Below are 14,007 nucleotides of genomic sequence, written 5' to 3' on the forward strand. Positions count from 1 at the left end.
ATATTGACCTGTAATTTCACAGATATAGGATAGTTAAAACAGAGCATGGTGTCGTTTGGATGATGTGACAGATTATAATATTGACTTGTAATTTCACAGATATAGGATAGTTAAAACAGAGCATGGTGTCGTTTGGATGTACATTCTTGAAAAAATTGTCAAATAAGCCATAACACCATTTAATATAATGGCAGTCAGGTCAATATAGCGGATGTATTTAAAATAATCATTGGGCATTAATTTTCATTGTTTTTCATGAGTTAAACCACAAATTGAAGTGTTCAAAGAAATTCAAATTCCTTAAAAGCATGTATGAAGACTTTGTTAAGACAAAAATATTTCACCTGTTAGGATGAAATAATTAGTTTACTGTAAATTATATTTGGTTTGTATATGTAAATTAATTAAAAAAGAAGATGTGGTATGATTGCCAAGTTCGGTCCTTTTTTTTAGCGGGGTGGTTACATAGAAGATTTATAGGTTGAAAATTCTTTTTGACAAATAATTTGATTTGTATTGCATGCTTCAGAATATTATTTTTTTATTATCTTTCAGATATATATTCATATGAGTTTGAAATTACCATAAAATTTGACATTCCTTGGGAGTCAGAGTATACTGATAAAAACAGTGTAAATTATCAGAACTTAACAAGAGAAATTCTAAAACAGGTATTTTGATTTATAGATAATTACATTAGATGAATGTTTCATTATAATACGTTATTCTGATTGGCTAACTGCAATCTCGCATTATTCCTTAATCAACTTTATTACACAATAAAATTTATCATTCATGATGAATCAAGGTATTATAATAAAGTGCACAGGTAAATTAAATAAAAACTTGATAAAAATCGTGCTTTCATGATCCTAGCTAAAAAATGTAAGTATAAATATTGGATGCTTCTTTTTGTAACTTCATAGGGTTGTAAAAGCGTTGACCCTGCGCACATTTTTAGAATGAAGCGCGAAATTGTACTTCGGTCATCCCTTTTGCACCCCAATGAAGTTACAAAAAGAAGCATTCAATTCTTAACTGCTGTGTAACTTGCCTCATCCGACACACTGGGGGACCAGAATTTTTTTCGGAATACGCAGGATGTTGGAATACTCAGGTTTTTTCTGCAAGGAAAGGCATATTTTGGGACCATGAAAATGTGTCCGTTAAAGCAGGATGTGGGAATACTCAGATGTCTGATTAGACAAGTAACAGTGTAGCTAGTTATCCAATAGTTTATGACTTGTCAAGATCATCCCTGCTCAAGCCTCAGCTGTTTCCTTTTATTTTCTTCACCAATTTTGAATATGTTGAATTAGGAATGCAAATTGCAATTTTCACAGGTAAAGATATATTTTCAAATAGGATGGGAAATTGATTAAGCTTTTGGAAACAGTCTATAAGATTTCATATAAGATGCTTTTAAGTCTAGTCAGGAATGTAATCAATTCATTTGTTAGCTCACCTGGCCCGAAGGGCCAAGTGAGCTTTTCCTATCACTTTGCTTCCGTCGTCTGTCGTCGTCCGTCGTCATTGTTAACTTTTACAAAAATCTTCTCCTCTGAAACTACTGGGCCAAATTAAACCAAACTTGGCCACAATCATCATTTGGGTATCTAGTTTAAAAAATGTGTCCGGTGACTTGGCCAACCTACCAAGATGGCCGCCATGGCTAAAAATAGAACATAGGGGTAAAATGCAGTTTGTTGGCTTATAACTCAAAAACCAAAGCATTTAGAGCAAATCTGACAGGTGTAAAATTGTTTATCAGGTCAAGATCTATCTGCCCTGAAATTTTCAGATGAATCTGACAACCTGTTGTTGGGTTGCTGCCCCTGATTTGGTAATTTTAGGGAATTTTTGCTGTTTTTGGTTTTTATCTTGAATATTATTAGCTCACCTGGCCCGAAGGGCAAAGTGAGCTTTTCTCATCACTTGGCGTCCGGCGTCCGTCGTCGTCTTGCGTCATCCGTCGTCCGTCGTCGTTAACTTTTACAAAAATCTTCTCCTCTGAAACTACTGGGCCAAATTTAACCAAACTTGGCCAAAATCATCATTGGGGTATCTTGTTTAAAAAATGTGTTCAGTTACCAGGCCAACCAACCAAGATGGCCGCCATGGCTAAAAATAGAACATAGGGGTAAAATGCAGTTTTTGGCTTATAACTCTGAAACCGAACCATTTAGAGCACATCTGACATAGTTAAATTGTTTATTAAGTCAAGATCTATCTGTCCTGAAATTTTCAGACGAATCGGACAACCGGTTGTTGGGTTGCTGCCCCTGAATTGGCAATTTTAAGGAAATTTTACTGTTTTTGGTTATTATCTTGAAAATTATTATAGATAGAAATAAACTGTAAACAGCAATAATGTTCAGCAAAGTAAGATCTACAAATAAGTCAACATGACCGAAATGGTCAGTTGACCCATATAGGAGTTATTGCCCTTTATAGTCAATTTTTAACCATTTTTCGTAAATCTTAATAATCTTTTACAAAAATCTTCTCCTCTGAAACTACTAGGCCAAATTTATCCAAACTTGGCCACAATTATCTTTGGGGTATCTAGTTTAAAAAATGTGTCCGGTGACCCGGCCAACCAACCAAGATGGCCGCCGGGGCTAAAAATAGAACATAGGGGTAAAATGCAGTTTTTGGCTTATAACTTAAAAACCAAAGCATTTAGAGCAAATCTGACAATGGTAAAATTGTTTATCAGGTCAAGATCTATTTACCCTGAAATTTTCAGATGAATCTGACAACCTGTTGTTGGGTTGCTGCCCCTGAATTGGTAATTTTAAGGAAATTTTACTGTTTTTGGTTATTATCTTGAAAATTATTATAGATAGAAATAAACTGTAAACAGCAATAATGTTCAGCAAAGTAAGATTTACAAATAGGTCAACATGACCGAAATGGTCAGTTGACCAATATAGGAGTTATTGCCCTTTATAGTCAATTTTTAACCATTTTTCGTAAATCTTAGTAATCTTTTACAAAAATCTTCTCCTCTGAAACTACTGGGCCAAATTAATCCAAACTTATCCACAATCATCTTTTGGTTATCTAGTTTAAAAAATGTGTCTGATGACCCAGCCATCCAACCAAGATGGCCGCCATGGCTAAAAATAGAACATAGGGGAAAAATGCAGTTTTTGGCTTATAACTCAAAAACCAAAGCCTTTAGAGCAAATCTGACACGGGGGTCAAATTGTTTATCAGGTCAAGATCTATCTGCCCTGAAATTTTCAGATAAATCGGACAACCCGTTGTTGGGTTGCTGCCCCTGAATTGGTAATTTTAAGGAAATTTTACTGTTTTTGGTTATTATCTTGAAAATTATTATAGATAGAAATAAACTGTAAACAGCAATAATGTTCAGCAAAGTAAGATTTACAAATAAGTCAACATGACCGAAATGGTCAGTTGACCCATATAGGAGTTATTGCCCTTTATAGTCAATTTTTAACCATTTTTCGTAAATCTTAGTAATCTTTTACAAAAATCTTCTCCTCTGAAACTGATGGGCCAAATTAATCCAAACTTATCCACAATCATCTTTGGGGTATCTAGTTTAAAAAATGTGTCCGATGACCTGGCCATCCAACCAAGATGGCCGCCATGGCTAAAAATAGAACATAGGGGTAAAATGCAGTTTTTGGCTTATAACTCAAAAACCAAAGCATTTAGAGCAAATCTGACAGTGGTTAAATTGTTTATCAGGTCAAGATCTATCTGCCCCGAAATTTTCAAATGAATCGGACAACCCGTTGTTGGGTTGCTGCCCCTGAATTGGTAATTTTAAGGAAATTTTGCTGTTTTTGGTTATTGTCTTGAATATTATTATAGACAGAGATAAACTGTAAACAGCAATAATGTTCAGCAAAGTAAGATTAACAAATAAGTCAACATGACCGAAATGGTCAATTGACCCCCTAAGGAGTTATTGTCCTTTATAGTCAATTTTCAACAATTTTTATAAAATTGTAAATTTTTACTAAAATTTTCCACTGAAACTACTTGGCCAAGTTCATTATAGATAGAGATAATTATAGGCTGCAAGGATGTTCAGTAAAGTAAGATGTACAAACACATCACCATCACCAAAATACAATTTTGTCATGAATCCATCTGCTTCCTTTGTTTAATAGTCACATAGACCAAGGTGAGCGACACAGGCTCTTTAGAGCCTCTAGTTATATATAGAGATAAACTGTAAACAGCAATAATGTTCAGCAAAGTAAGATTTACAAATAAGTCAACATGACCAAAATGGTCAATTGACCCCTTTAGGAGTTATTGCCCTTTATAGTCAATTTTTAACCATTTTTCGTAAATCTTAGTAATCTTTTACAAAAATCTTCTCCTCTGAAACTACTGGGCCAAATTAATCCAAACTTGGCCACAATCATCTTTGGGGTATCTAGTTTGAAAAATGTGTCCGGTGACCCAGCCAACCAACCAAGATGGTCGCCATGGCTAAAAATAGAACATAGGGGTAAAATGCAGTTTTTGGCTTATAACTCAAAAACCAAAGCATTTAGAGCAAATCTGACAGGTGTAAAATTGTTTATCAGGTCAAGATCTATCTGCCCTCAAATTTTCAGATGAATCTGACAACCTGTTGTTGGGTTGCTGCCCCTGATTTGGTAATTTTAGGGAATTTTTGCTGTTTTTAACCGGATTTTTGTGACAAAAATGTCGGTTATTGATTTGGGGATGTACGGCGGTCGGGCAGTCGGGCGGGCGGGCGGGCGGCAACAATCAAATGTTGTCCGTGCATTAACTCATGAACCGTTCAACCAAAGCTTTTAAAATTTTAATATGTTGTTACTGACAACTAAATGAAGGTCAAGTTCAATAATGGCGATTTTGACTTTTACCGTTCAGGAGTTATGGTTCTTGAAAGATTGAAAAATGGAGTTGTCCGTGCATTTACGCATGAACTGTTCTACCAAAGCTTCCCAAATTTTAATATGTTGTTACTAATGAAAGAATGGAGGTCAAGTTCAATAATGACGAATTTGACTTTTACCGTTCAGGAGTTATGGTTCTTGAAAGATTGAAAAATGGAGTTTCCAGTCGTGTCCGTGCATTTATGCATGAACTGTTCTACAAAAGCTTCCGAAATTTTAATATGCTGTTACTGATGACAAAATGGAGGTCAAGTTCAATAATGACGATTTTGACTTTTACCGTTCATGAGTTATGGTTCTTGAAAGATTGAAAAATGGTTTTTCCCGTCGTGTCCGTGCATTTTCTCATGAACCATTCAACCAAAGCTTTTGAAATTTTAATATGTTGTTACTGATGACAAAATAGAGGTCAAGTTCAATAATGACGATTTTGACTTTTACCGTTCAGGAGTTATGGTTCTTGAAAGATCGTAAAATGGCGTTTCCATTCAGGTTGTTGCATTTACTCATGAACCATTCAATCTAAGCTTTTCAAATTTTAATATGTTGATACTGATGACAAAATGGAGGTCAAATTTGATATTGACGATTTTCACTTTCACCATTCATCAGTAATGGTTCTTGTGATATTGCCAGGACACAAATAAATGTTAATAAATCCGGTTTGCTGTCGTTGTGACAGCCTCTTGTTGGTTATTATCTTGAATATTATTATAGATAGAGATAAACTGTAAACAGCAATAATGTTCAGCAAAGTAAGATTTACAAATAAGTCAACATGACCAAAATGGTCAGTTGACCCCTTTAGGAGTTATTGCCCTTTATAGTCAATTTTTAACCATTTTTCGTAAATCTTAGTAATCTTTTACAAAAATCTTCTCCTCTGAAACTAATGGGCCAAATTAATCCAAACTTGGCCACAATCATCTTTGGGGTATCTAGTTTGAAAAATATGTCCGGTGACCCAGCCAACCAACCAAGATGGTCGCCATGGCTAAAAATAGAACATAGGGGTAAAATGCAGTTTTTGGCTTATAACTCAAAAACCAAAGCATTTAGAGCAAATCTGATAAGGGGTAAAATTGTTTATCAGGTCAAAATCTATCTGCCCTGAAATTTTCAGATGAATCGGACAACCAGTTGTTGGGTTGCTGCCCCTAATTTGGTAATTTTAAGGAAATTTTACTGTTTTGGGTTATTATCTTGAATATTATTATAGATAGAGATAAACTTTGAACAGCAATCATGTACAGCAAAGTAAGATTAACAAATAAGGCAACATGACTGAAATGGTCAATTGACCTCCTAAGAAGTTATTGTCCTTTATAGTCAATTTTTAACAATTTTTATAAAATTTGTAAATTTTTACTAACATTTTCCACTGAAACTACTGGGTCAAGTTCATTATAGATAGAGATAACTGTAAGCAGCAAGAATGTTCAGTAAAGTAAGATGTACAAACACATCACCATCACCAAAACACAATTTGTCATGAATCCATCTACTTCCTTTGTTTAATATTCACATAGACCAAGGTGAGCGACACAGGCTCTTTAGAGCCTCTAGTTTAAATGTTGTCTTTTACATTGTATTAATAAATTTTGTCTTGAATCTTAAAAGAAAAAGATGAGATACAGGCAAAATATCGAATCTGTTTTACTGAGTACAAAAACAAACCTGTAACGAACAACTTCATTTTAGATTTTACAAAACCACATCCACTAGATTTGGTAATTAATGAACTACAGTAACATTGTTTTTGTTTTATTTCAGATGACAATAGCATCATCTTTTAATTCTTTTATTTATTAATTCTCTATACTTTTTTTTTGTATGTCCTTTTTAATAAGATACAATTATAAAATCCCAACAAAATATTATTTTCAAGTTCTATACATTTTCTGATAGGTTGTATTATATTACATTCATATATATGAGCTTACTGTTTGATAACTGTACTGTTGTATATTATATATGTTGGATAAAAAAATTTAAAAAAAAAATTAAAAAAATTAAAAAAAAATTTGTCTTGAATCTTAAAAGAGAAAGATGAGATACAGGCAAAATATTGAATCTGTTTTACTGAGTACAAAAACAAACCTGTAACGAACAAGTTCATTTTAGATTTTACGAAACCACATCCACTAGATTTGGTAATTAATGAACTACAGTAACATTGTTTATGTTTTATTCCAGATGAGAATAATATCAGGAGATTTTAGGTCATCAAACATTTCCTCCATGAAGATTACAGTACTTAGGTTGGTTTATCGTTTTGTATACACTGCAGCTATTTACTTACTGGCTGGTAATTTAATCATTGGAAGCTTAAGCATAGTATAATATCCCAAACTTCATTACTTTATCCATGAAGACTTCAGTCTGCTATAATCTTAATATCAGATAATGAGAAACTTTCTATAACTAAGGACAAATAAAACAAATTAATTTACAGTGGTAGCTTTAAAAATATTATGAATAAAAGACATGAAAAAAAACAGAAAAATTAATCAAATAAATATTTAAAGGTTCATAGAATGAATTCCACAGAGAACAATAGCTACAGCTATTTTATTTATACCATTGCACAGGTCAACTTTTAAAAATTTAAATAGCCTGACAAAGAGGAACTGATTGTGGTAAAGGAAAGCTTTAAATTTTTTCTCAATTAGAGTTTCATATTTCTGTTTGTAGATTTCTTATTAACTCTCTGATTTATCTATGCGTATTGCTTCTTGTAGAAGGGCGAGTAACTTTTCATCTGAAAATAAGTTGTAAAATCTGATTTTATATTTCAGACAAGGCAGTGTGTATGTGGTGTTTGAAGTGATCTATTATTATCAGAAAACAACCAGTGATGTAAGATCAGGAATGTTAGGGTTTGTTACTGCAGCAAGGATGGACCCGAAATCTGAGCTTGATCTGATCAAAGCTGTTGATACAGACCATATCTATGTCAGAATAATAACAGGTAATTAGATACTGACCATATCTATGTCAAAATAATAACAGGTATTTAGATACTGACCATACCATTATAGGTTGCATTTCTGTAAATATTGACAATGCAATTTCCCATAGGAACTCCTTTTACGGCTAAAACTGTACCACTTTTACTATGAAGTTTTGAAAAAAATCTTATCCTAGAATTGAAAGTTCATATGCACCACAATTTTTTTCAAAGGTCAAAATATAGGGCTGTGCGGCATATTTTCAACGTTTATATGCCCTGAACTTCTCAGAGTTTAAACTTACACTAATTTTCTTAACTACCCCTACCTCGAATGAAAGGTTACCACAGATTTCAATGTAAACAATATGCACGTGTTTATTTACTGGTAACATTCCCAAGTTCTGTCTCTGCGATATGGAACACAGAAAGCATAACTGGGAACCAGTATGTAAACAAAGTGAATTTTCTATGAATATTCAATTACTCCCCAAAAGAGGCGTGTTTTGAGAAACAGCTGTATTTACAAAGTGCAACCTATACAGACATTTATTCAAATAGAAAACTCTCTAAAATCAGTTTTTCTCACATTAATACTCATTTATCAGAATTAAAGTCTTAAAGAAATCACTGTGTATACTCTAAGTTTTTCTTTACTATACATTTTATACCCCCTCCCCTGTTTCAATTTTTTAAAGAATTTGAAAACAAGACTTTAATTATTGCCAGCTTACCCTATTTGCATATTTTCTGATAAAAAATGCCTAGAACCTGTTAAAAACTGTTTTGATAACATATTGAAAGCATATCAGAATATCATAAATGTTATGTTTAGCAGTCAATCATTACAACATTCAAGATTATATAAAGTATCCAATCCAGCCTCTATTTCCAGTCCACATCTTACTGTATGCCTATTTGTCAATTAAAGAACACATTTTCTGCCTCAAATGGTCAATTTAGAATTCTTGTCACAACAGTATCATCTTTAACCATATATCTGACACAATTTAGCTACTATATATACTAGAAGTGTTCAAACAAAGCCATATTTGCAATAGTTGTATGTATGCAGATACCAGTCTGAGATATAAATTCACTTAAAATGTTGTAGAGATGACTGCTAACATTTGATTTTTGCATAACTTCCAAGCATAGTTATTGTTTTCTATATCAAGAACTTTAAAATCATAAAATCATAGCATTTACAAGTTAAATTATTTGTATTATGACCCAGGGGGTAGGCAATTTTCTATGTTTCTTGCCCCTGGGGCCTCAAATTTCCTAAATAATTCTGCTGTTTCTAGCAATTTGGAATATTTAGTACATATTCAGGATAGAACACACTATTGTAAGTTTTCTTGAGATATTTTTGTTTTTCTAGCTTGTATTTATTATGCCGTGGTGACAAAAAAGCAGATTTAGGTGTTGCGGCTTACTTTTGGGTTATCGAAAGGACACAAATACCCCATAAATAATATTCAGGAAGGATCTATGAGTTTCAATGACTGCGAAGAGTAAATATAAGGACTTCTTAACAATTTAACTTACAAATATGCAAATATTATGATTTAATTTTGTATCCAGGACTTTAAGTAAACTATGCATACTGTTAACTGTGAATTTATGCTGAGTCATCATATTTAAGGCCCAGGATTCTATCAATCTTCATTAAATATTTATAAAACTTCTTATTTGAGTTAATTTCTTTAAAATCTGTGAAATAAAGCAAATTTGGTTAAATTCTGAATGTTCCCCTTTTTCACCCTATATAGGTTGCATTTCTGTAAATATTGACAATGCAATTTCCCATAGGAACTCCTTTTACGGCTAAAACTGTACCACTTTTACTATGAAGTTTTGAAAAAAATCTTATCCTAGAATTGAAAGTTCATATGCACCACAATTTTTTTCAAAGGTCAAAATATAGGGCTGTGCGGCATATTTTCAACGTTTATATGCCCTGAACTTCTCAGAGTTTAAACTTACACTAATTTTCTTAACTACCCCTACCTCGAATGAAAGGTTACCACAGATTTCAATGTAAACAATATGCACGTGTTTATTTACTGGTAACATTCCCAAGTTCTGTCTCTGCGATATGGAACACAGAAAGCATAACTGGGAACCAGTATGTAAACAAAGTGAATTTTCTATGAATATTCAATTACTCCCCAAAAGAGGCGTGTTTTGAGAAACAGCTGTATTTACAAAGTGCAACCTATAAACAAAAGATTTATTCTTTTGTAATAGTCATAATAGACTACGCACATTTAATTTCATATGAATTGTTCTTGCAAACAAGGTTTAGCACTACACATTTCAACTTTGAAACTTTTTGATGTTAAAGTTTGTGATTAGTTATGATCAAGTGGAACCACTTATGAAAAGTCAATATGATTGTGATTGCAGTTGTTTAAGCATTGGCAAATCTTATCTCTCAGAGATTATATGGCACTGTTACCAAGGGCTTCCAAAACGGTCATGTATTCCGGTCATTTGTATAATGTCTGGTAAAAGTCCGGCTGGGCAAAGCATGAAACGGTCATATACTTTTTAGTTTTCAAGGCTTTTTCTGTCATTTTTACATAATTCAAGATCTTTTTGACCCAACCTTTTGCCTTTAGCATCAACACATTTCCTTTCATAAATGTGACATGATGATTAATTACTATCAAAACAACACCTACTTCAATACTTTCTAATTTTAATCAAGGCTAATTAGTAGTTGGACAGCTGAAATCTACCTGTTCAGGTGACAGGTGAACTATGTTCAGTACTGGACATCGTATAAATTGATCGGTATATTCACAATTATTTTCTTACATTTCAGCTGTTTGTATCTAATTGATTTAGTCCAAAAGATTAAAATTATTAGAAATTAGTTTATGAACATGATTTGATGAAAAATTTAAAAAGGTTTTAAACAAAAAAATCGTCAAAACTACGTCATATGAACTGGAACATGTGTGCGCATGTGCACAGGTGGGAAGTTTAATAATGCATCCTACATTTCTTTAAAAATGCTAAAATTATCATTGACACCTGTATCTAATTCAATTCAAGTATTTTGTTGAAGAAATAACGTGGAAAGAGCTTCTTCTCTCAGTCGTGCTTTGTAAACGTACACAGATTTATGTATCCGTTTATGGTCCATTTTTTACCATTGTCAAGTCAACATCCGGTTGAAAACGAAAGCAAAGTTTTTGACAATGTCATTTTGCACAAATAAAAAGTCTAAGGCAGGTAGGAGCATGCTGATGTGCATACTTTGAATGCTGCACTGCCAATTTAACAGTAACATCCGAACATCAAATTCATATCATATCAAAGTAAAGTTTAAAATCGGTTTTTTTTTTTAACGTAATGTCAATCATTGGAATGGCCATCTGCCTACCATAATTGCCTTTTGTGACTAAGTCTTAAGGGATTAAAATCAGGATCAGATATGAAATGTCCGGCTGGCTCAAATATTTTTTTGGAAGCCCTGCTGTTACCATGATTAATTATTGCTATTTTTATTACAACATTTGCATTTAACTCTCAAATTAAATACAGGCGAGACATCTCCTTGTCAACAACACTTTTTTTTTTGATAAATGGACTAAGTATTTTGCAACCAACCTTACATTTTTACACTGACAGCAGCGATGGCAGACAAGACCCAGTGTTCCGCTAAACCTTTTTATGATAATATTTAATGTAAATAAAATTGAAAAAGGAAATGGGGAATGTGTCAAAGCGACAACAACCTGACCATAGAGCAGACAACAGCCGAAGGCCACCAATGGGTCTTCAATGTAGCGAGAAACTCCCGCACCCGTAGGTGTCCTTCAGCTGGCCCCTTAAAAAATATGTATACTACCAATACTAGTACAGTGATTATGAACGTCATACAAAACTGAATTATACACAAGAAATTAAAAAGACTAACAAAGGCCAGAGGCTCCTGACTTGGGACAGGCGCAAAATTGCGGCGGGGTTAAACATGTTTATGAGATCTTAACCCTCCCCTATACCTCTAGCCAATGTAGAAAAGTAAACACATAACAATACGCACATTAAAATTCAGTTCAAGAGAAGTCTGAGTCCGATGTCATGGACGTCATACTAAACTCTGACTTATACACAAGAAACTAAAATTAAAAATCATACAAGACTAACAAAGGCCAGAGGCTCCTAACTTGGGACAGGCGCAAAATTGCGGCGGGGTTAAACATGTTTCTGAGATCTCAACCTTCCCCTATACCTCTAGCCAATGTAGAAAAGTAAACGCATAACAATAATATGCACATTAAAATTCAGTTGAAGAAAAAAAACCATTTGTACAATAAAAATAAATGTTTTTATAGTGGTTTTTTGTCGAGCCTTCGACTTTAGTCGAAAAAGCGGGACTAAGCGATTCCTACATTCCGTCGTCGTCGTCGGCGGTGTCCACAAATATTCACTCTGTGGTTAAAGTTTTTGAAATTTTAATAACTTTCTTAAACTATACTGAATTTCTACCAAACTTGGACAGAAGCTTGTTTATGATCATAAGAAAGTATAAATGTTTTTATAGTGGTTTTTTGTCGAGCCTTCGACTTTAGTCGAAAAAGCGAGACTAAGCGATCCTACATTCCGTCGTCGTCGTCGTCGGCATCGTCGTCGGAGGCGGCGGCGTCCACAAATATTCACTCTGTGGTTAAAGTTTTGGAAATTTTAATTACTTTCTTAAACTATACTGAATTTCTACCAAACTTGGACATAAGCTTGTTTATGATCATAAGAAAGTATCCAGAAGTAAATTTTGTAAAAATAAAATTCCATTTTTTCCGTATTTTACTTATAAATGGACTTAGTTTTTCTGCGAGGAAACATTACATTCACTCTGGTTAAAGATTTTAAAATTTTAATAACTTTCATAAAATATCCTTGATTTGTACCAAATTTGGACAGAAGCTTGTTTATGATCATAAGATAGTATCAAGAAGAAAATTTTGTAAAAATAAATTTCCACTTTTCCGTATTTTACTTATAAATGGACTTAGTTTTTCTGTGAGGAAACATTACATTCACTCTGTGGTTAAAGTTTTTAAAATTTTAATAACTTTCATAAACTATCCTTGATTTGTACCAAACTTGGACAGAAGCTTGTTTATGATCATAAGATACTATCAAGAAGAAAATTTTGTAAAAATAAATTTCCACTTTTCCGTATTTTACTTATAAATGGACTTAGTTTTTCTTCCAGTTAACATTACATACAGTCTGCAGTTAAAGTTTATAAAACATTTATTAGATTCATAAACTATCCTGGATTTTTTTACCAAACTTGGAAGCTTCTTTCAATCAAAAGACAGTATCGAGAGGGAAATTTTTATTGATGTTTTTCCTCATTTTTGTTGAGTCTGCAATTTAAAGCAAAAGTAGGCGAGACACTGGGTTCCGTGGAACCCTTATGAATTTTTTCAATTTTTAATTTGTTTCTTCAATGGAGTAAAAACATTGAACTTTAAAAAGAATGTAAAAGTTATTCTAAGAGTAACAAAACAATATTTTTTATATCTTTACCAAGATTGAAGCCATACTATACACCTTTACCAAGATTGAATCCATACTATTTACCATTACCCTGATTGAATCCATACTATTTACCATTACCAAGATTGAATCCACACTATATACCTTTACCAAGATTGAAGCCACACTATACACCTTTACCATGATTGAATCCACACTATTTACCTTTACCAAGATTGAATCCATACTATACACCTTTACCATGATTGAATCCATACTATTTACCTTTACCCTGATTGAATCCATACTATTTACCATTACCAAGATTGAATCCACACTATACACCTTAACCAAGGTTGAATCCATACTATATTTTAAATTTTAGTTTCTTGTGTATAATTCGGAGTTTAGTATGACGTCCATTATCACTGTACTATTATGCATATTTTAGGGGCCAGCTGAAGGACACCTACGGGTGCGGGAATTCTCGCTACATTGAAGACCCATTGGTTGCCTTCGGCTGTTGTTTGCTCTATGGTCGGGTGGTTGTCGCTTTGACATATTCACCATTTCCTTTCTCAATTTTATATACCTTTACCATGATTGATTCCACACTATATGCCTTTACCATGATTGAAT

General features: G+C 33.2%; 1 protein-coding gene across 1 annotated transcript in view; it reads left to right on the forward strand.

The window, feature by feature from the left end:
• LOC143073779 (uncharacterized) overlaps positions 1–14,007 on the forward strand; it is a 206,144-nt gene that overhangs the window by 156,868 nt on the left and 35,269 nt on the right. Inside the window, exons 74-76 of the mRNA XM_076249535.1 lie at positions 556–671; positions 7,113–7,177; positions 7,715–7,887. Coding sequence (XP_076105650.1) covers positions 556–671; positions 7,113–7,177; positions 7,715–7,887 — 354 coding nt within the window. The remainder of the gene's footprint in view (positions 1–555; positions 672–7,112; positions 7,178–7,714; positions 7,888–14,007) is intronic.

The sequence above is a fragment of the Mytilus galloprovincialis genome, chromosome 4, assembly GCF_965363235.1.
Source record: "Mytilus galloprovincialis chromosome 4, xbMytGall1.hap1.1, whole genome shotgun sequence".
In the NCBI taxonomy this organism is placed as follows: domain Eukaryota; kingdom Metazoa; phylum Mollusca; class Bivalvia; order Mytilida; family Mytilidae; genus Mytilus; species Mytilus galloprovincialis.